The 19,638-nt window shown below is 44.4% G+C and overlaps 3 protein-coding genes and 1 long non-coding RNA gene across 7 annotated transcripts; 1 reads left to right on the top strand and 3 right to left on the bottom strand.

Moving 5' to 3' along the window:
* Nucleotides 1-410: 410 nt before the first annotated feature.
* orc3 (origin recognition complex, subunit 3) lies at nt 411-5,385 on the top strand. The gene is made up of 20 exons (XM_003962493.3): nt 411-580; nt 769-820; nt 892-989; nt 1,174-1,312; nt 1,415-1,519; nt 1,599-1,768; nt 1,860-1,999; nt 2,070-2,229; nt 2,560-2,673; nt 2,756-2,889; nt 3,003-3,066; nt 3,143-3,259; nt 3,351-3,430; nt 3,599-3,732; nt 4,002-4,084; nt 4,152-4,249; nt 4,327-4,468; nt 4,558-4,674; nt 4,805-4,878; nt 4,961-5,385. Exons 1-20 carry the CDS (start codon nt 557-559, stop codon nt 5,064-5,066), a joined length of 2,151 nt encoding a protein of 716 aa, XP_003962542.1. The 5' UTR covers nt 411-556; the 3' UTR covers nt 5,067-5,385.
* Nucleotides 5,364-7,253, bottom strand: LOC101066411 (akirin-2-like). Of its 3 annotated transcripts, none has more exons than XM_029832847.1 (6): nt 7,076-7,239; nt 6,599-6,772; nt 6,350-6,469; nt 6,079-6,228; nt 5,878-5,949; nt 5,364-5,795 (listed from the first exon to the last, which is right to left on the bottom strand). In XM_029832847.1, exons 2-6 carry the CDS (start codon nt 6,768-6,770, stop codon nt 5,785-5,787), a joined length of 525 nt encoding a protein of 174 aa, XP_029688707.1. In that variant the 5' UTR covers nt 6,771-6,772; nt 7,076-7,239; the 3' UTR covers nt 5,364-5,784. The 3 variants fall into 3 exon arrangements, with proteins under 3 accessions (XP_029688707.1, XP_003962752.1, XP_029688706.1); XM_003962703.3 differs by having other exon boundaries at nt 6,326-6,469; nt 7,076-7,237; XM_029832846.1 differs by having other exon boundaries at nt 6,350-6,772; nt 7,076-7,253.
* Nucleotides 7,254-7,557: 304 nt separating this feature from the next.
* On the bottom strand, nt 7,558-10,483 carry LOC101066637 (cannabinoid receptor type 1B). The gene is made up of 2 exons (XM_003962704.2): nt 10,240-10,483; nt 7,558-9,710 (listed from the first exon to the last, which is right to left on the bottom strand). Exon 2 carries the CDS (start codon nt 9,646-9,648, stop codon nt 8,236-8,238), a length of 1,413 nt encoding a protein of 470 aa, XP_003962753.2. The 5' UTR covers nt 9,649-9,710; nt 10,240-10,483; the 3' UTR covers nt 7,558-8,235.
* A 2,641-nt stretch (nt 10,484-13,124) lies between these two features.
* LOC115248830 (uncharacterized) lies at nt 13,125-14,438 on the bottom strand. Of its 2 annotated transcripts, none has more exons than XR_003887579.1 (3): nt 14,199-14,438; nt 13,606-13,703; nt 13,125-13,519 (listed from the first exon to the last, which is right to left on the bottom strand). It is a non-coding gene; the product is annotated as an uncharacterized lncRNA (long non-coding RNA). The 2 variants fall into 2 exon arrangements; XR_003887578.1 differs by having other exon boundaries at nt 13,606-13,681.
* Between the last annotated feature and the right edge of the window lie 5,200 nt (nt 14,439-19,638).

Below are 19,638 nucleotides of genomic sequence, written 5' to 3'. Positions count from 1 at the left end.
ACTTCACAGGTAATTGGCATAGGCTCAATAAAATAAACCTTGCCATCTATTAAGTTAGCCGCAACCAAACTCTAATGTAAATGAAACATTCATATAAAATATTTTCTACAATAGTGCGAAGATATGCATGTTTTTGCATGTCTGTAATATTTATTGTAATTCAAATCAACAGGAAAGCAGCCTGTGTAAATTGATATTGAGACGGGTGGGGGTGTTCAAGAGCAGCAATGTTTCAAGAGACGGTGCCGTAAAATTGTAATTGCGAATAAATGTATCAGTGGACTTCGAGTTATCCACTTTATAATTAATAATTTCAGTTGTGTTGGGATATGCATTGCGTTTTGTAATAACCGTTGGGCTAATATTAATCGAAGTACTAAAACGCCTTTTATAAACGTGTTGCGTCATCGAACCCAGCCTCTTCCGTAAACGTCACACTGGCGGGAAGTTGCGGCTCCGTTGTTCCATGCGAGACGCATAATTTGGCCCATTATTTTGTAGTTTAGCATGAACACAAAATAAACGCGTCTTCGGAAAATCTACCTTGGGTGCTGCTATGTCCACGTCATCCGTGTCAAAGGTAACGTGTTCATGGTACTTCCTTCTATTTAGATTTAGTGCTAACTTGCATGTTTATGTTCAAATTGAAATAAACAAACGGCACACCTCACCGAGTATACACAGGTAGATCTCATTACAAAAACCAAAACATAATTAGCAACTCATCGGGTATTACCTGTCACTGAAACACGCTTACACCGATTTCAGGGCTGCTTTGTTTTCAAGCCGAGTGCCAAGAAGAAAAGGACACTGAGTTTGGGTAAGTTGCGATTATATTGACGGGAGGATGAGTGTTTTAAAGGACCCTACTCTATGTATATTTCTGCACAGAGGATCATTTTACTCAAGGCTGTGAAGGGGCAAAAAACAGTGAGACGCGATTTAAACTGTGTCAGGATCTGTGGGACAAAATTAAAGCAGAAACGGAGGTAAGATAAATCTTATCACTGCAAGTTTTTGGCCCTTCTGTGGTGTTAATGTTCTCAGCCTGAGTGTCATCTACTTGTCAAATTCAATAAAAGTTAAACCTACTGGTTTGAGATATCAAAAACCAGCCATGAAACATTTGGTAGGTTTCAGATTGCTTGAATAACAATGGGTTTTGTATGTAAGGTTTTACAGGATGAACTCTACAGAAAAATCTTGGACAGCTTGCTGGACTTCACCAGGAAGTGTTCTTCGACTCGTCAACACAGCGACTGGACCTCCCAGATGAGGGCCAGTGAGATTCCCACAGCGGCTCTGGTTCTGGGTACGCTGGCAGTTTGATCTATGCAGCGTTATGTTTGTGACGCCTTTGGCATTTAAGGGGACCGTGAATCCTGATCTATTCTACTGTTGTGACCCTCCTCAGGTGTGAATGTCCCGGATCATGACATGACTTTTCAGAGTTTGTCTGAACTCCTCCAGCAGTCGGTCAGTCCGTTTGTGGCCTCTGTGCAGGCCAAAGAGTGTGGAGGTGAGAGGTCATTTGCCTTCTCAGCAACTTCTGTGTCGCGCGTCACCAACATCCCCACGTACATGTGATCTTGTTTTAGCATTAAAGCAGTTAATGAAGAGGGTCCTGGAAAGGCTAATGGACACTGTTGTGACTGTGGAGGATGATGACGAAGAGGAGGAGGAGGCTAAGCAGACTTCTACTCAGCACCACGGGAGGGTTCACTGCTCCCTGGGTGCGCTCTGTGATTGGTACAGCTGCCAGACAAAGGTGAGGCGGCGTAGCGCGGCTTGTGTTCGTGCAGCCAGCAGCACCAAAGGGGTCCGATTACCGTCACCATGGACACGTTCTCAAATTACAGAAATCCAGCAACGGCACACCTGGAAAAAAGCGCAGCTCTCCTGGCGGAGATGGTCAACAGCAGCCGCCGGTTGTAATTATTTTCAAGGATTTGGAAGCTTTCAGTCCCAAAGTTCTTCAAGATTTCATACTCATCTGCAGGTAAACCCCCAGTCATGGTTTATGTGCTTGTTTGGATGGATGTTGAGAATGTCTGTTCTTTACTCCACAGCCGCTACATTGAGCGTCTTCCGCTGATGTTCATCTTCGGGATTGCCACCTCACCCAGCACCATCCAACACATGCTGCCTCACTCGGTTTCCTCCCTGTTGTGTATAGAACTCTTCCAGTCCCTGACCTGCACGCAGCACTTGGCCACAGTGATAGACAAGGTGATATTGCAGTAGTAGAAACTACAAGTACAGGGTCAGGCTTGCTGACTGACACGTGGGTGTGTTTAAGACAAAACGTTTGAAATATCTTTCATTTCTCCTAAAAGCCAGTTGCCCAGGTAACATGTTGGACAACTTTTTGTTGGTAAAGTCAGCTGGAGGGGGAGAGAAGTGGTTTAATATGTGCCTTGAATGTTTAATCCTCACACACTTTTCTTTTAGTTCCAAACTTGTTTACCTCATAATAACTTCTCATTGTGTCCTTGAGGTCCCAAAAGCAGCAAAACCTGCAAATCTCCCTTAAGAAAAAAACCTCTTTTCCTCCCCCAGTTAATCCTGACGCATCACTTCCCATTTAAGCTCAATGCTAAAGTGATGCAGGTGCTGATCAGCATCTTCCTCTACCATGACTTCTCAGTGAGGAACTTCATCAAGGGTGTTCAGGTACAAAGCGGCTTCCAGATAGTTTTCAGCTAAATCCTGTCGGTTGTGCACAATCACAGGCTTTTTTCCTGTCTCACCACAGCTGGCCCTGCTGGAGCACTTCCACTCTCAGCCGCTCAGCGTGCTGTGCTGTGAGAAGCAGGAGGCTCTGCGGAACGCTACGCAGCTTGGCTGCAAAGACCTGGAGAGAATCAGGACCTTGCCATCATTCAAGAGGTGCTTGGCAGATAATATTTATTTAATATTTACTCTGTTGAGATGGCATTGTTTTACTGTTTCAAACCTAAAACTAGCCCTTCCAAAACAAATGTTGTGCATATTTTTTCCAGGTATGTTGAGAAGCAGGAATCTCAGGAACAAGAGAGTTTGTTGAGAGATGATGCTCACTTGAAGGTAGACTGGTTTATTTTAATAATAACCTACAGGTGACAGAGACATAAGGGAATGCTTTCTTTCTGCCTGTTTTTAGGAAGTGTGTCAGAAGCTTCTCAAAGACCTTTGTAAATATCACAAGAATTATTATCCTACCCTGAGGTGCCTTCACGCCCTGACGTCTTCTTTACCTCGATACCCTCTCGGAAAACAGGCAGGGTTCAAATTTGTTACTGCAAGAAGTGGGTTTTTTTTAACGAAAATGGGAACTCATTCACCAAATAAATGGATTTTGTTTTGAACAGGTCAGAGAGCTGCATTTAATCTGTATGGAGAAGAATGTGTGGGAGAATGAGGAGTACCAGATGGCCATGAAGCTTCTCAAGTAAGTCTGTGGATTGATTAAAAAGAATGTACCTTAAAACGCCTCCAGGGATGTTTGGAGACATGCTCCTCCTGCTGGTAGATGTCGCTGACGCACCCAAGATGGGTGCCGGTTATGGTTTTGATAAATTACCCCTAAATGAGCCATTTGTCCATTTATTCTCCTCAGAATGCTGGCTAAAGACGAGCTGATGGCTTCGCTGCAGAAGTGTGCGAACAGCCTGGAGTCGGTCAAATCCAAAGAGATGAAGAAAGCTCGCGTTCGGCTCAGAGAGCTGCTCGCCAAGTTTCAGCAGATGGACGGTGAGACGTGACAGGGAAGGTCGGGCATGTTGGAGGGATGAACCGCAGCAGGCTGAACGTTGATAAGCGATGATTCATGTTTGCTAAGCCGCCAGGATCAGCTGCTCTGTCGGTTGTTATGAGGTTTGGTCTGAAAGGGTGTGTGGGAAGTGGAAAAACAGGTGCTGTGTGTGGAATGATTTTGAACCATTTTATCAAAAATGATGTGACAGAAGCTGATGTTTTTTTGTTTTTTTTTGTTTTTTTAATTTTTAAACTTGTTTCAATAGCTCCAGAAGCCCCCGTGGAAGACCCAGTCACCTCTCCTGTGAGGGACCTTCAAAAGAAAACCGATCTGTTTCAGCTGCAAAAGGTCCTTTATCATTCCAGCGAAGAGGTGCAACCTCACCGTTGCGGTAACAGTTTTTGTCTTCCTGCAGACCCTCCTGGAGATGAACGAGTCTCGCAGGGCCAAAAAACTGAGTCCGTTTGAGCTGCTGCGAAATGAAGTTCTGGAGTTTATCGATAGTTTAGTGAAGTAAGTAGCTTTTCATTTTCATACACATGAGTCTGTTAAAAGCACTCAATCTAATGCCACCCCCCCCCCCCCCCCAGGAATCACCTGTCCCCCCCTGAGGCTCAGACGCTGTATGAGGTTTGTTACTACAGCTCGTCTGCCACCGTGAGGCGCCACCTCAACGCCACGCCGCGCATGTCCATACAGGCCGCGCTCAGCAGCCCTTACTATTACCTGCAGGTACACTCACCATGGGGGTGTTGGCGTGAAGAGAAGTCCCGAGTGTCCCACTGCTTTTAGTCTTATTAAAATCTTGTCTGGTCCTGCAGAATGAGAGCCTGAAAACGGAGGGTGGCTCAGTCTCCAGTGCTGCTCCTGACATCTGCATCGCCTACAAGCTCCACCTGGAGTGCGGCAGACTCATTAACCTCTACGACTGGCTGGAAGTGAGTTTACCTGATGTTTGACAATATTTTGAACTCCTGCCTCTCTTGCACGGGGGGGTTTTATCGAGCAAGGAGGTTCAATAGATCGCCGTTATCAGAGTGGACCCGGAGCTGACGTGTTTGTTTTCAGGCCTATGCTACTGTGGTGACATCCGCAGAGGGCGCCGACGCGGACGGTTTGGGCCAAGTGGATGAAATCAAGCAGTATCCTTTCTCAGCTTTTCTGCCATCGAACCAAAGAAACAACCCACTTGAGAGACGGGGCGTTCCTCAACTCCCGCTGCAGCGCTCGATTCATCCGGGCCGTCTCAGAACTCGAGTTTCTGGGCTTCGTCAAGTCCACAAAGCAGAAAACCGACCATGTGGCCCGACTCACCTGGGGAGGCTGCTGACAGTCCAGATCCATCCAGCAATGGCTGCGCTTCAGTTAATGAACCGTTAATGAAATATGTGCTGAGGTCATGTTTAATGTCCACAGCGGACAAACGTGGAATTTATTCAGAAGAGGCAAATATGCATCGACAGACTTTCTGGCAGGAAACACACAACCACACATCAACTGAGATTTTTATTCTTTTGAGCAATAAGTACATTTGTTTTAAAGTGAAACAAAAATTAAAATAAATAAAACACTGGAGAGGAGGGGAAAACAAAAGTAAAAGGCTCATTAAACGCTCAATTTAAAAGCAATACATGATTTTTCTCTACCAAGCCTCAGTTCTTTAATGTCCTCTCAGATTGACCAGCAAACTTAAACCTTTCAACCCTTTTATATTTACAAATAACAAAAAATAAACTGACGGAGCTTGGCGTGGTGGGATTCATTACAAAACTGAGATAACTGTAGATATACGTACAGCAGGAGGAACATAGGCCACTGGTAGAGATATGGTCCATTAATTTACATCAGGAAGCACCTATTTGCTTACAAGAGAGTGGTAACAACTGACAACAGCATACAAACCCTTGCCCAAAGACAAAAATGGCACAGTTAAAGTTTCAACAAGCTAAACTGAATCTCTTACGACGATGACTTTGTTTTTATGCCCTCGAGACGCCGCGCAATCGTGAGCAGGAGGAGGCCTTCTTGCAGAGATTTCAGTGCCACACTCAGGAAACATCTGGAGAAAAGGAAGGCAGAAAAAGCCACCTCAAGATCCATCACTAATGTGGAAGTATGTTCAATTTTAGAAGAAGTCTTACAGCTTGCAGGTTGCTCCCCAAATCGCCGCATTAACTGATCGTGGGTGAACTTGACAAAGGTGTCGTATTGTTCTGGAGTTGAAAGGAAACCTGGATTTATTCATGCTTTTGGTACAGGACACTTATAATACATTCAATCGAAGCAGTGGATTGTTGGTCCACAGACTACCTGTCAATATCCATGCTCCACTGTGTACCAACCTGCCAGTTTTGAAGTCATGGTTTCCTCGTATTCCTCTCGCACCTTCTCTTCCCTTTCTTTGAGCAGACGCTCACAAATAATTCCAACTTGTCTGAGGGTGAATAATGGCTGTTCTTTTCTAGTGGGTGAAACTCCTCCAGAGGATGCTCCTGTGCACAAAAGAAACAAGGACGGAACAATGATATCACAGCTACAAGGTGGCAATGACTAAAGTCCTGGGACACTTTTTGGTGTGAGGGAACCAACCGGACATGCTTGAAATATGCATACTAGACGACTGGGATGGGGACTCTGGGGAATAGCTGCAGTCTGACTGGAGGTATCCTCCATCTAGATGCTTCCTCTTTTGAATGCGTTTGTACTCTTGCTTGATGCTTTGAAGGATTTGTTCTGGTGGAACAAAAGAGAATTTAGACTGTGGATCAACTTTAGCACGCATTTCTCCTTTGCAATGTGACAACATGTTGCTAATGGCTGTTACCAAAGCAGGCCGAATTTGTGACATTAGTAGCATTTTACCCGCACTAATGGTGGACGAGAATTCGCCGAATGGCGATGGTTCCATGCGAAGATATTTCCGAGGAGATGGGGACGAAGTGGACACGGGGACGCATCTTCGTCTTTTCGGGGAAGTAGGACTCATCAGCGGATCGAAATCCATAGTCCGCTTCAGGGTGGCACCACACGCCATGACTTTTTTTTTTGGTTTAAAATAAAAGATGCAGTATACCGAAACAAGAAATGAATCAAGTTAATTGTCGGTTATTTGACAAAACTGTTAAAGGTGATTCTTTGTTTCTAATGGTCGGAGCGTGAAAGGTTCGGAGAAAGCCGGTTACCACCGCTGCTGAGCATACTACGCAACTGAGGCTTTAAATCAATACTGGAAAGCTAATGTTAGCCATGCTTGCTAGTGAGAATTAAAAAGGAAAATACCGCTAACGTTAGCTTTAGCTACCGTGGTGGCTCCGGTGGTATAAGACAGCTGTTTCTCACCTTATACAGGATTGCCGACGTGTCCGATTTTGTCAAATTTGTGTTTCTAAGAAGTTTCTTCTCCAAACTTGATGAGTGGGCCAAGTGTCTACTCGCAGATAGAGTTAGCAACTGTAACCTAGCTGCTTGTTATTGATACAAGTTGACGGTTTTTCCTGTTCCTTTACGTCACATGAGATAATCGCAAGGCATTCTGGGCTATGTAGTAGTTCCGAGACTATAGTGGATAGTACACTAGTGGATATACACTAAATACAGATTTACGATGTCCGTATCAATCAGCTAAAAATGAGTTTCACGTCTTTGTCTCAATACAATTTTCGATGTCAAACTTAATTATGTCATTTAGAATTGGTTCCATGATATCCACAAGAGGGCAGTGTTACCCAAAATTAATGTATTTGCTCGATCAACTATACAGTACATCGATGCGGTAACCTGATGGTGGATTCTGTTGACATTGATAAAAACTAACAAATTTCATGTGTTTATTCAATCACAGAGTGGGACATTTGATGCATCACATTTGTTGTTACATTCTCATATTACCAAAAACTCAAGATTTTATTTGATCAATAAGTCATTCATAATTCAAAGTAGTGGTTCACCATTTTGAAAACACTCACATTAGAAAATACAATGAATAGAGTGAAATAACACAAAAACAGTCAATTCTGTTCTCACAAATGAGTAAATAATTGATTGATGATGCTTCTATAAAGCAGTGTGTTGACCATGAAATTACAGGCAGTTTGATGTTGGAATGCAATCACAATGTTTTCATGAGCCAAAAATAAATGAAAAGGACAAAAACCCTTTTAGTACTGAGGTCTGCAAAATTATGTGCACCATCTTGACAAGAAACAAGGCAGGACATAGGCTTCAATAAGAAAACTGGAGTTCGTAATATAATTAAATTGGTATAGTCATTCTGTGCAAATAAGACACAATTTTAAGAGATGAAACAGAACCATGATTACACTCCACCATGCAGTCAGATACAGTTAGATGACAAATGTATGATTCACAACACCAAAACCTTGTTTTTCAGCTCGTTCGCTCGGTCACATTTGGCACCTCTCACAGTAATAGAGCGCTCAGCCGATCAGGGCTGTTTGACAGTATCTTTAGAGTTAAATCAGATCAGGGCAGCTGACCCTTCACACCGCCTCTGCAGGAGAAGAGTCAGTCACTCCAGAAACAGTAACCTGGGCTACTTTTACTTGAGGCTTTCCACCGACAGATCGGTCTTTCCCCGCCCTGCCTCCTGTGCTCCTCACGCTCCTGCTGTTCCAGTCGCTCTCAGCACTGCTGTCCAGAGACTGCGTTGTTCCCCGACAAATGTGGCAGATGTTGACGAAGGCCCTGCGCAGGTCTTTGCTCCTCATGGCGTAGATGACGGGGTTGATGGTGGAGTTGAGCAGGCACAGCATGCTGCAAAAGGCGAACACAGTCTTGATGAAGTCGTTCACCCTCCCAAAGAGGTCATAGACCATGATGGCTAGCAGAGGGCCCCAGCAGATGATGAGGGCCACCAGGATCAGCACCAGGGTTTTAGCCAGACGCAGGTCCATTCGAGCCTGCTCGGGCCTCACAGTCTGCACTTTAGTCCCCTCCGAGGTGTAGACGATGATGCTCCTCTGAGAGCTGCGGCTCAGCATGCGGACAGCGTGGTGGTGGGATTTCCAGAGGATGAACATGTAGGCGTAGATAATGAACAGCAGCAAAACGGTCGTCATGCCGATCCAGAACATTAGGTACTTCTCGTCAATTAGGGGAAATATGTCTGAGCAGACGGAGTGGAGGCGCTTGCAGTTCCACCCCAGCAGCGGCAGCAATGAGAACGCGATGGAGATGGCCCACATCACGCTGAAGGCGATGACCGCTTTGGTCTTGGTGATGATGCGCTTGTACGCCATGGGCCTGTGGATGGACACGTAGCGGTCGATGGCAGTGAGAAACAGGCTGCCCACGGAGGCCGTGAAGGAGGCGATGACCCCTGCCAGTTTGAAGAGGAAAATACTGGGGCTGTCTTTCCTGTGGAGGACGTGGAAGTCCAGGAAGCTGTACACGAATATGATGCTGCCGATCAGGTCGGCCACGGCCAGGCTGCCAATGAAGTGGTAAGAGGGGCGGGATCGAAGGGTGTGCGAGTGGAGGATCACGCACAGCACCACAAAGTTCTCGAGCACCGTGAATGTCCCGAGCGTGATGGCCAGGATGACAATCACAAGCTGCTGTGCAGGGGTAAGGATCATGAAACACTCCATGTTGTCCACGATGTCCTCCCCACACTGGGTGGCCTCTCCGCTGCCATTACTCAGTGGAAAATCTGACGCATTGGTGGGTAAAATGGTGGATAGGCCGCCGTAGATCAGCTCTTTATTTCCAGGGATGAGTCTGTGGAGGGAGCTGCTCGCTGAGTAAGGTTTCTCGAAGTTGAACCTGCTCTTCATCAGAGCTGCGTCCGCCTGGGGATCCTCGTAGCTGGCGTCGTTGGAGCCCAGGTATTGCACTTCTGTCGTCAGCGCCGCCATGGTGGCGCCTGCTATCCTGTGCAGAGCCAACTTCATGGCTGTCTGTATGGAGGTTCTATGCAGAGGTGAAACAGCATCAGACCCTTGCCAAAGGGCCCCTGCGAACACACAACGGGGTAAAGAACACATGTTAACACAAATCATTCATATCTACGCATCAAGCAGCATCGATTATTAGTGATTAATAGGGTGGAAAATGAATTTGTTGCTGGGAGATGCTGGTGAGATCCGTGCATCAGCCAGCTGACATGAGCAGATGCATCCCAGACAATAGTGGGAAGCCAAACAGTTGATGACAAACCTGTGCAGCCTCGGGGGAAATCATTGCATTAAGTATGTAGGACAGACAGCCTATCTTATTAATTAAAGGAGATCATTAAGCATTAAGCCGAGTTTTCCTCAATAATCATTGGATTAATTAGGCATCAAGGGAGAGGCTGCTTGTCTAATGATCATGTCTTTCTTGCTAAAAATGACATATTCAATATTCCTCAAAGTAAATGGTCGATAAGATATAGTTTGAAAAGACCAGGGAACAAGAAAACTTAATATTTGGGTTAAATACTGATTTAGAAAATAAACATCAGGAAGATTAATCGAATTAATAGACTTAATAAATAAACCCACCTCAATCTTCTTTGCGCAATCATCGCTCCTCGATCCATGTCGACAAATATTGAAGTGATGATATTAATGAATTTAGGGAACAACAGCTTGTTGTTGTTTTCACCCTCTTAAGTAACTCCGCGTAAAAGAGGCAAAAACTAATGTAAAATAATCATCAATGCTGATGTTTTTTTTTATTTCCCAAACGTCTGCGGGAGACACAGAATAAAGTCCGACACGCAGCCGCCGGAGAGCGCGTGTTTGTGCGGGCGTGCGGCGGCTCTCACGCAGCTTTTTGTGCGCTGCTGTCACGTGGTTGGAGGTGTTGGAGGCGCATCCATCCACACCTATTTATACTGAAGCTTCTGCTGCTGCTGCTGCAGGCAGCGTATTACAAAAGGCAGCAGCAGTGCCCGAACTAGTCATAAAAAGCAAATCTTGATCTTACAATAGAAGCAATCAACACAGATCAGGGCTGTTTTTCATGACAAAGCTGTTGATTACACTCAACACACCTTACATCTGTCACCTCATTACACTGAGACAGTAGCAAGATAGTTTACTGCTCAGGGATGAACTGGATCGGAAACACTATCAAGCTTATGCATCAGTGACACATAACGGTGATAAAATATGAACTGAACCTTTGTTTATTGTATGTTTATTAGGATGTTGCACTGCACTGCAGGTTTGCATTGTAATAATGAAGGTTCTCTACAATCCGAATCTGCTGTTTCTTCTTCGGGGTCTGTGCACTTATTCAAGCAATTCAAGAAAGTAAATTCAAGATCGTTTGTCTGTAAATGTTCTGACACTGTATTTCTGTTGCTATTTTTAATTCAACTGATTCTTCTTTTTGGTGTTTGCTAACTGCTGTTTGTGGTGGTTGTGCGCGCACACACACACATGCACACACAAACACCACACAAACACACACACACACACACACACACACTGCACAGGGTCCTTTTTCCTGTCCCGTGCAGCTGCACCATTATTTCCAGTATGCACTCCCAGCAGAGCCATCTCCCAAATTACATGTATCTCGCTGTGGAAAATGCATGACATTTGGCGATGTAGCATCCAGAGGAAACAATGAAAAGGCATGTGTGGTGCCCTTCTCCCCCCAGTTGTGGCGAGAACAGAAGAGGGGGCTGAAGTCGTCCAACTTCTTGCGCGTGCGTTCATTTGCAGAGGCGTTAGTAACTTGTGGGGGTAAATATCCTCAGCCATTTAACACTAATCGCATCGGTTAATGTCTTTTTAACGACTGTGGATTCTGGAATTCCAAAACTGAAGTCTGCCCTGTCACTCTTTCTGTTTTCCTTCTGATCAGAATCGGGCGTCACAGCGACTCTGGCTTGACAGCAGCATCCACCATCCAAGTCATCCGCCGTCTATATCCATCATAATATTCATCATCAATATTTCAGTGTTTTTCTTACCAAAGCGTCAGTGAGGGAGACAAAGCTGTCCGCCATGACAAAAGACATCCATACAGCTGTAATGGCGACCTGTCAATTCCTCTTAATCCTCTTTCAGCATGTGGGTTGTGCAGTTATATAGGCGGCTGTTGTTTCACATCCATCCGTCATTGGTGGGGAATATTGCCAGCGATTTGCAGTGAGTGATCTTTTGCAACAGTCCCTCTGAAAAGAGCCATAATGCAGCTCCGAGCTCATTTAATATTGATCCTTCACCAATTACGGTCCATTGCTATTTGAGCTGCCTTGCTGAAATGATTTCTTTTTGGCTTCTGCAGACAACATCACAAAATGCAGGACCATGTTAGAGAAACGGGGCTTTTGCAAGAGAAAAGTGGCTCATGTCGAGTGTCACTTGGGGCCAAAAAAACCCTAACGAGTCTCCTGCATACGTGTTCTCTTCATCAAGTATCTTTTTTAGGCACCTCAGCGCTATGGTCCTTCTGTGCCTCATTATGGCCCGCATTAATTAGAAGTTACAACCTGGCTTCATCAAGAATGCACCATCCAGCACGAGTTCACATGTGGGCAGCAGCTTCTGAAAAAGAAACAGGGGGAAGTAAAGTGCCAAACAGTTTTACAGGGTAGATCTACCACGTAGGGGGAGTTAAGGCACAGCAGAGAGGCTCCAAAGGTGTACAACAGTGCCTTGAAATGGAACAGTCATCAATCAAATACCAGCATCTCCCCCCAAAATGCCGAATGTACATATTAAAGGCTATCTAATCACTAGGATGTAGCCGTGGAGCGGCGAATGCACACGTGTGCAAACAGATGCAGCTGAATGCTACAGGCACGGATTATGACGAGGTTGAAATTTCCAGTGGGTTCACAATTCGTGGCTTTCAGGTGATGCAGCTGTAGTCCTAGAGCCTCAGAGCAGACACTGAAAACCAGAGGGGAGCTGACATGGAATCACCTTTGAGTGTCTTTTCTAAATCCAGATCCAAATATTAATCCATTTGCAGTACACACAAGGGCTAACGAGTGGCCCAAAATGGACCTGACTGCCATGAGACCAGCAGTCTCCTATAATCACATGGCTCTTTTCTGTCAGAACTAAGTGGGGCTGTGAAATTAGAATTATTTTTAGCACATCTCTGCCTTATTGTGCTAGCATTCAGCGTGCGCTGCACTTTAATGCAGATCATCTGGATCATGCTCCCACCTGAAGCAACCTGTCTTCAAGGATTTCAACATTGGCTGCCCATCTTGTCATCCAGACAGCAAACTATGCTGTGTTTCATTCAGCGCTCTGCAGATGCATCAACCGCCGGCGTTCTTTCTCCTGATTACAAAGTAAATCAACTGTAATTAAGACAGTTAAATTGTTGCTAATTAAATTGCCTATGCACAAACCTGAAACCTTTAACATCCGCTAGTCACGCAGAAGTGATTTGGTTTTTTTTCCTTTTTTGTGACTCAAAGAACTCCAAGAGCGGTGTGTATTTGCAAACCTGTGTGCTCGCCGCAGCTTTCGCTCATGGGCAGCACAGCACTTATCCTTCTCATTTTTCTCACCACATTGGTTATTCGCCCTTTATGAGCACTCAGTTAACAGAATGCTCTCTCATCTCCATCACTGATGAGATGGCATTAAAGTGAAAAAGCTGACATCTTTTCATTCGTATTACTTCTTTTCTTCTGCAAACAACTGAGCTGAGAGCGGATTGTCCATCAGTCTGGATGCAATTTCAGTAAGCAGCGAGGAGCAGTTCAACTTAGATATCCTTGATGGATGTCCGCCAGGGTTTTACCATCAATTCCACACCAAGCATTAGTGCTGATGATAGTGGGATGTGTGTGACCTCATCAGGCTGAAGAGAAACAAACCAAAATGGAATAATTAAAAGGGAAAAAGCCCTTTTGATGGTGAAAAAGCTTTCAGGAGTGGCTCTCCTACCTTTTGTTGTCATTTTTCCTTATTGTGCATTAATTGAGAACGTAACAAAAGTCCAGCATGTGGTATTTGGCGCCACCTAGCGGTGACACAACAGAGTGCTGAAATATAGATATTGTATATTGTATAAATATTGTATATAGTAACCTAGCATTTTAGAACTCTTTACCAAATTCCTACCTACTAATGTTTGACCTGAACGTTTGTGTCTATAGTTTTTATATGTCTGTATTTATTTGAGATCAGATGAGCCGGCGTAGACATAATATCAAATGTGAGTGGGCTCAGAGGGCCCTGAGGTTAAGATTACTGTATACTATGTCCCTATTAATGCAAGGTCAAAGGCATATATGTGGCCAGTGGCATTTAAAATATCAATGGTATTGTGGAATTACATTATTCCATTGTTATATTGGAGAGAATGGACAGGGAGGTTATTGTTGTTTTTCTCTGAAAGTTAAAATAATTCCACAATCATGCTGCGTGCTCTAATCAACACAAACACCGTTCCACTCTTCATCTTCCGTCAGGGAGAAATGACAATGCGGCACCTGTGTGCATCGGTACTTTCAGTAAGAAGCCCATTTAGAAATTACCAGCACATAATGAGACGAGATTTGATGATTATCCGCGTCATCGGTCCTCCTCTGCAGCTCTCATGACCACCTGGGCTGGAACAGACCCATGAAACGCATTAGCCTGCAGCCATCATGCCGGTCTAAATAATCCAATAAACATTTGTTTGGCTAAAAAAGAGAAAAGTAAATACTGCATAATTGATCGGTCAACCTTTGACAGCAGGAGCTTACAGATTTTTTTTAAAAAACCATCGATGCCCTGCAGCAAACTAAATTATCGTCCTTTTTTCCTCACTCAAAACCTGAGGGGACCCTCTGTCGGTGCTAGCGTTTCAGGCACATCGCCATGGAGACTGCTGCACTCACTGTAACACAACCAGGTCAGCTGGTGTAAACGGCTATACTCCGGCATGGGTGTGTGTGTGTGTGTGTGTGTGTGTGTGTGTGTGTGTGTGTGTGTGTGTGTGTGTGTGTGTGTGTTTAAAGGATGATGGTGTAAAAGGAGCTGATTCATGTGTATTTCATTGCTAGTTACTGTTTGGGCTTATCAGGAGAGCTTTTCTCTAACTTTTCTTTTCTTTTACCTTTGGTATTTGCTTGAAACACGTCACAGTGAAGTTTCACTGGGGAGAAGAGACCGGATTTGAGCTGTTTTTTCTCTGCTTTTTGACTTTTTAAACTGTTCTGAACACAAGCAAAGAGGCACCGAGTTCCATTAAATGTCTGTGAACATCTCAACCACACAGCAAACGTGTGGTTGATGCTCCTCCCCACAAAGGAGCGGTTTACATCCTGGGAGGCTCCCAGTCTGCTCTCCCTCCAAACCCATCTATCACTGAGGTCTGGTGAGACCCTAACACTGCAGGATTGGGGGTCCAGTCTTATTACCCACAATTGGGACACAAATTTGTGATCCAGCGGGCACAACAGGGAGCAGGTGGATGAACGGGTGTACCGTAAACGGACCAGCTTGGACTGGGATCCCCCTTTGATACCTGAAGACAGACAAGAAGGAAAGAAGAAGAAGATGGAGCACAATTTGTTAATTTGTATAAATAATCAGTTTACTTCCTTTAATTTGAGGTTTATGTACAGCTTTTCTCTCCGGATTCCAGCCGACAGCATCTTAGTCTCATTGATTATCACCAGTTTATCATTAATCACTGGTCACAACGCCAAGGCTGCCTGTCAGAAGGAACCTTTTAGTCCCGTTGGAACAGCAGGTGCCCTGGTTTGCCTCCGCCACACCTCAGAAAATGACTGATGTGAGGAGTCCTGTCAGATTCGGCTCAGCGGTTTTCCGCCTCTAACCCCCCAGACTCTCGGCTGCATGTTCATGGATGAGGTCATAGGCCGCGACCGACAGAGTCAGGACTTTATTGTTGAGGTTTGATTGATTAATGACGTGTCACGCGGCACCACCTGTTTCTGTGGAAAAATTATGCACATTATCTGGATTTTTCTCCTGACGATCTTTGAACGCATCCATGTCAGAATTTGTTCTCAAGTGTGTGTGTGTGTGTGTGTGTTTTAGAGAAAGAGAGAGAGACAGAGAGACACAAAGAGAGAAAGTATTAAAAGGTCTGCAGCATCAGAGGTTGCCTCTGTGTTATGTTTGTGATGTATGAGCTCTGGGGGTTCAGGAGAAACCTAATATAAGAGTTCCATTGTTTTTATTTAAAGCCATTAAGATAAAATGAATTTGAATGACTTTTAATGAGATAAAACATTAAATTGATAAATTACCATCCTGCTGTAAAGGTGTCATTACAGTCCAAACAGCCACCTCCGCTGGCCCGTTCCCCATATCTGGAGACCCTCTCTGGATGTAATGACACTGAATTCTATTCACTCCTTTATTGCAGGTGCAAGAAAAACATGAGGGACAAGAGAAAAGGGAGTAGCAATGCTGGGAAAGGGCATTGTTAGCTAAAAACAACATTTTTATGTCATCCCTGTCCTTTCTGTATGTTTCTTTTTTATTTGTTGACCTCTCTTTTTTTTTTTTTTTACCAGCATCAAATGAGAATCGTGAAAGAGAGTCCAGACAAAGTGTCTTTCAGAGAAGGACTGGAGCAGTGAGATCTATTCAATCAGAAAGGTTCATTTCACAGAGCGCATTAATGTGGCGTCTGAACAATAACAATGTGTCATTCTCAGCACAATAATAACCAATAGCTTCTCTTCTGGGGACACGTTGGCCCTTTAAACTCATTTACATTTGTAAAATTGTTCTATTACATTACAAATAATGTAAAATGCTGTAGGTGTCGAGGGAATCTGAGCATGTTATGATCAAAAATGCACCACTTAGATGAGTTACAAGTTGTTCTGTGAAGTTCCCATCCATCCAGAACCGTGCGAATTTGGCCAACTGTTACAGTGTCAGCGTGTTACACAGATGGATGGACGAGAAGATGCAACAGCACATGAAAACAGCACCGTGGCTTCACCAGGGCTTTGGAATTTAGTGCAGTCACCCGAGCCTTGTTGCCAGGGATGCATTTAATTTCTCCTTTTGCCAACTGTTCCCCACCTTTGCACATTACCAGTAATTATTAGTCATTTCTTACATTATTATCTCATAAGTGGAGCTGTGGCCTCACAGCCGGAAGGTTCAGACCTCCTGGGTGGAGGGAAGGTCCCGCACGCTGGTCGATAAACAGAGACGAGAGTCTCGGCTGGACATTATTAAATCGGAAACAATTTTTTTTCCCAGACCTGTTTAGTGGGAGGTATTTTTCACAGCGGTCTTTTAATCTGACAGTGCTGCTTCCTCTTTTATTCGGCACCCTGTGGTGAACAATCCTGTCTCCACGTCCTGTATAATGACTGTCTGATTGTTTAAGACCACGGTGGTAATCAAACGGCTGACGAGTGCTTCAGCTGCAGCTAGAAAAAAAACACTTTCTATGAGATTGTTTTGCATGGACCTTCTGCCCTTTTCAGCAGAAGCTGATTTATTACCACTTTAAAGTGTTTGTGTATGACTCACTCTGCAAAACAACCCAGCTCCACTGGTGTCAAGTCCTCGTCATGAAGACATTTTGGAGAATGTAATGTCTGATTCACGCCACAGTTCAGAAGGTGGCAGCAATGCCATCTGCCCGATAAAAAAACAACTCCTGCTTTCTTTGCAGGTTTCTCTCCTTCTGCCAGTCTTCTTCTCTCTGCCAGCGGTCGATAACTTATCATAACTGCCGCTTGGACGTTCTTTCCGGGGGTCCGTGTTCTCAAGTTGTGGCCATGTGAGCTAAAAAACAAAAAAGATTTCTGAATTGTGCTCAGGCACACCAGGGTTAGTTTGTTCCCCATCAAACAGGTCATCAGTACATGGAAAAGAATAGATTAACTTCTTGTGACAGTATCTTTTACAAGATCTAATTAACCCAAAGCAATTTCAGGGGTACACGTTTTATCTCTCAACTGTTGCGCGTGCACATTTCACTCCTCAGCTCCAGAAATATGAACTCCGTGGGCCCCGCGGCAGATATTAGAAGCAAAGCTCAATCAAATCGACTGAAGTTGATTAAATTTTCCTATGATAGACACACTCTAATATGAATCACTCCACTGTGCCGGGGCAGTGGAGTTTGATAGATGAGATTCAGGTCAATAAAAGAACACAATGAGGGGCGGTGAGGATGGAAGCTTCATTTTACAGCGAGTTCAGTCTGGAATATTAATCCTGTCTTTGCTGACATGATATTAAAATGAAAATCAATCATGGGACTAGTTTAGCCTTTTTGGTAATGTGCTGCTTCTCCTCTCAGCGTGCAGTCAAATGAACAGAGCGATACCTGGACGTTTGCGCAAATGCAACGACCACGCGGGCGAAGACTTTGTGTCCTCCACGCTTCCCAATGCCTGAAGGAAACAAAGGGAAAGATATTGTTTGGAATTCACACACAGTCTCTCAGCTTCATGTTCATGGATGAGGTCATAGGCCAGGACGAAGATCCTGCCCCCTCCCAACAGGAAGAAACCTTGAACAGGGCCTTGATTACACCTCCTGCTGATAACCCTCCAGGTACATGAGGAGAAGGTGAGGTATGAAAGGGTAGGATAGAAAGAGAATACATACATACACACATTATATATGCAATGGTATTCTATGTAAATTCAACAATGTATGTGTTAAGCAAAGTTTTGATTGTGTAGTTGCAGCAGTTCTTGAACTATATCTGTTGTCCAATGACGTAGAAACGTCACCTTGACGTATATTTAACTCATCAATACGCTTTTATTGTCAAAATGATGCTTCATGTTAATCAAATTGTCTGTTGTACATAAATCCAGCTGTGCTGTTGCTGCTTTTATTATTATTTCTGTCATGGTTACATATTATTCAAGCCCAAAAGGTGACAGGACTCTCTGTGGAATATAAAACAGGCCAGCGAGAACAGTGAAAATCGTTTTAGCAGATAAACACACTGGACAAGGAAAATGTCGACGAGTTCCTGTGGGAGAGCTTCCAATTAACACTCGAGCTTTCTCTCCGACTTGGCAGCTGGCTCCAGAAAGAAAGACGGAGACGGAGAGAGTGCACAGGCAAACACCAGGAGGAGAATGCATTTTTCTCTGAAGGTGAGATGAAAATATGTCTGCTCAAATGCATCAAAGGCGCCGACAGAATTCTTTTCATTGTCGATGAAAAGCTGTGTGGAGACAGATTTACCCAGCCTTTCTTTATTTTTTACACATCTTATTTCTCACGTTCTTGATGGATTGCTCTGGGTTACTCGGGTTTTCAGCTTTTCACTAGACTACCTTGAACCAGCATGCTCTTAGCCTGGGTAGGAAAAACAGTTCAGCGGGTGTAAATGCGACAAAGAAATGTAGCCACCTTGAGGACTATTTTAGAGCAAGTGATAAAATAACAGCAGAGCAGAAGCGCCCTTAAAATGAGAGGTTGGGAGTGTGACATGAAGCCTGGGTTGACTCACGAAGGGGCGCACCAAAGACGGAACAGAAGCCCGTGGAACTGGACGAAAAGGTCAACGCTGATATGATGTTGATGCTGCACAAACATATGGCTCCTCCTGGATTTGATGGCAGCTGCCAGCATTAGCGTCCCTCTATTCAGTGCTTCCGCTCCAATTAAGGCAATTGGCCCATGTTATGGAAACCGCAGTATCTCGCTCCTTCTCCCATAAATGGCAGATAAATTACATTTTGAGCATAGCAGTAAAGACTGATTAAAATGATTTTTCCTCATGCACAACTCCCCACTAGACATGTATGTTTTGATGGATTCTTGCATTTCTGATGTGTATTTCATTTAACAGAAGACAGCAGTATTAACCCCACCATCTTTGTTTTTCATCCCATCGCACAGCAGGAGATAAATGCCTCTGAGCCGGCATGAAAAAGCAACAACTGTAGGTTTGGGGACAGCAAAATAGTTGCCCGGTTGCTTTAGTATTTTATCACCACACTGAACCCATTTTAAAATCTG

This window comes from Takifugu rubripes, chromosome 2 (genome assembly GCF_901000725.2).
Source record: "Takifugu rubripes chromosome 2, fTakRub1.2, whole genome shotgun sequence".
NCBI classification, from domain to species: Eukaryota; Metazoa; Chordata; class Actinopteri; order Tetraodontiformes; family Tetraodontidae; genus Takifugu; species Takifugu rubripes.
Note: the sequence above shows the minus strand (reverse complement) of the source record. Positions and strands in the feature narration are given on the sequence as shown.

What these genes read in the sequence shown, in the direction of transcription:
- orc3 (XM_003962493.3), top strand. Translation starts at nt 557, where the DNA reads ATGTCCACGTCATCCGTGTCAAAG. An exon ending in GAAAAGGACACTGAGTTTGG is followed by an intron (nt 821 to 891) that starts GTAAGTTGCGAT and finishes ATTTCTGCACAG; the next exon opens with AGGATCATTTTACTCAAGGC. An exon ending in ACCTCTACGACTGGCTGGAA is followed by an intron (nt 4,675 to 4,804) that starts GTGAGTTTACCT and finishes GTTTGTTTTCAG; the next exon opens with GCCTATGCTACTGTGGTGAC.
- LOC101066411 (XM_029832846.1), bottom strand. Translation starts at nt 6,770, where the DNA reads ATGGCGTGTGGTGCCACCCTGAAGCGGACTATGGATTTCGATCCGCTG. An exon ending in GTCCCCATCCCAGTCGTCTA is followed by an intron (nt 6,229 to 6,349) that starts GTATGCATATTT and finishes TTTTGTGCACAG; the next exon opens with GAGCATCCTCTGGAGGAGTT. An exon ending in CATGACTTCAAAACTGGCAG is followed by an intron (nt 5,950 to 6,078) that starts GTTGGTACACAG and finishes TTTCAACTCCAG; the next exon opens with AACAATACGACACCTTTGTC.
- LOC101066637 (XM_003962704.2), bottom strand. Translation starts at nt 9,648, where the DNA reads ATGAAGTTGGCTCTGCACAGGATAGCAGGCGCCACCATGGCGGCGCTG.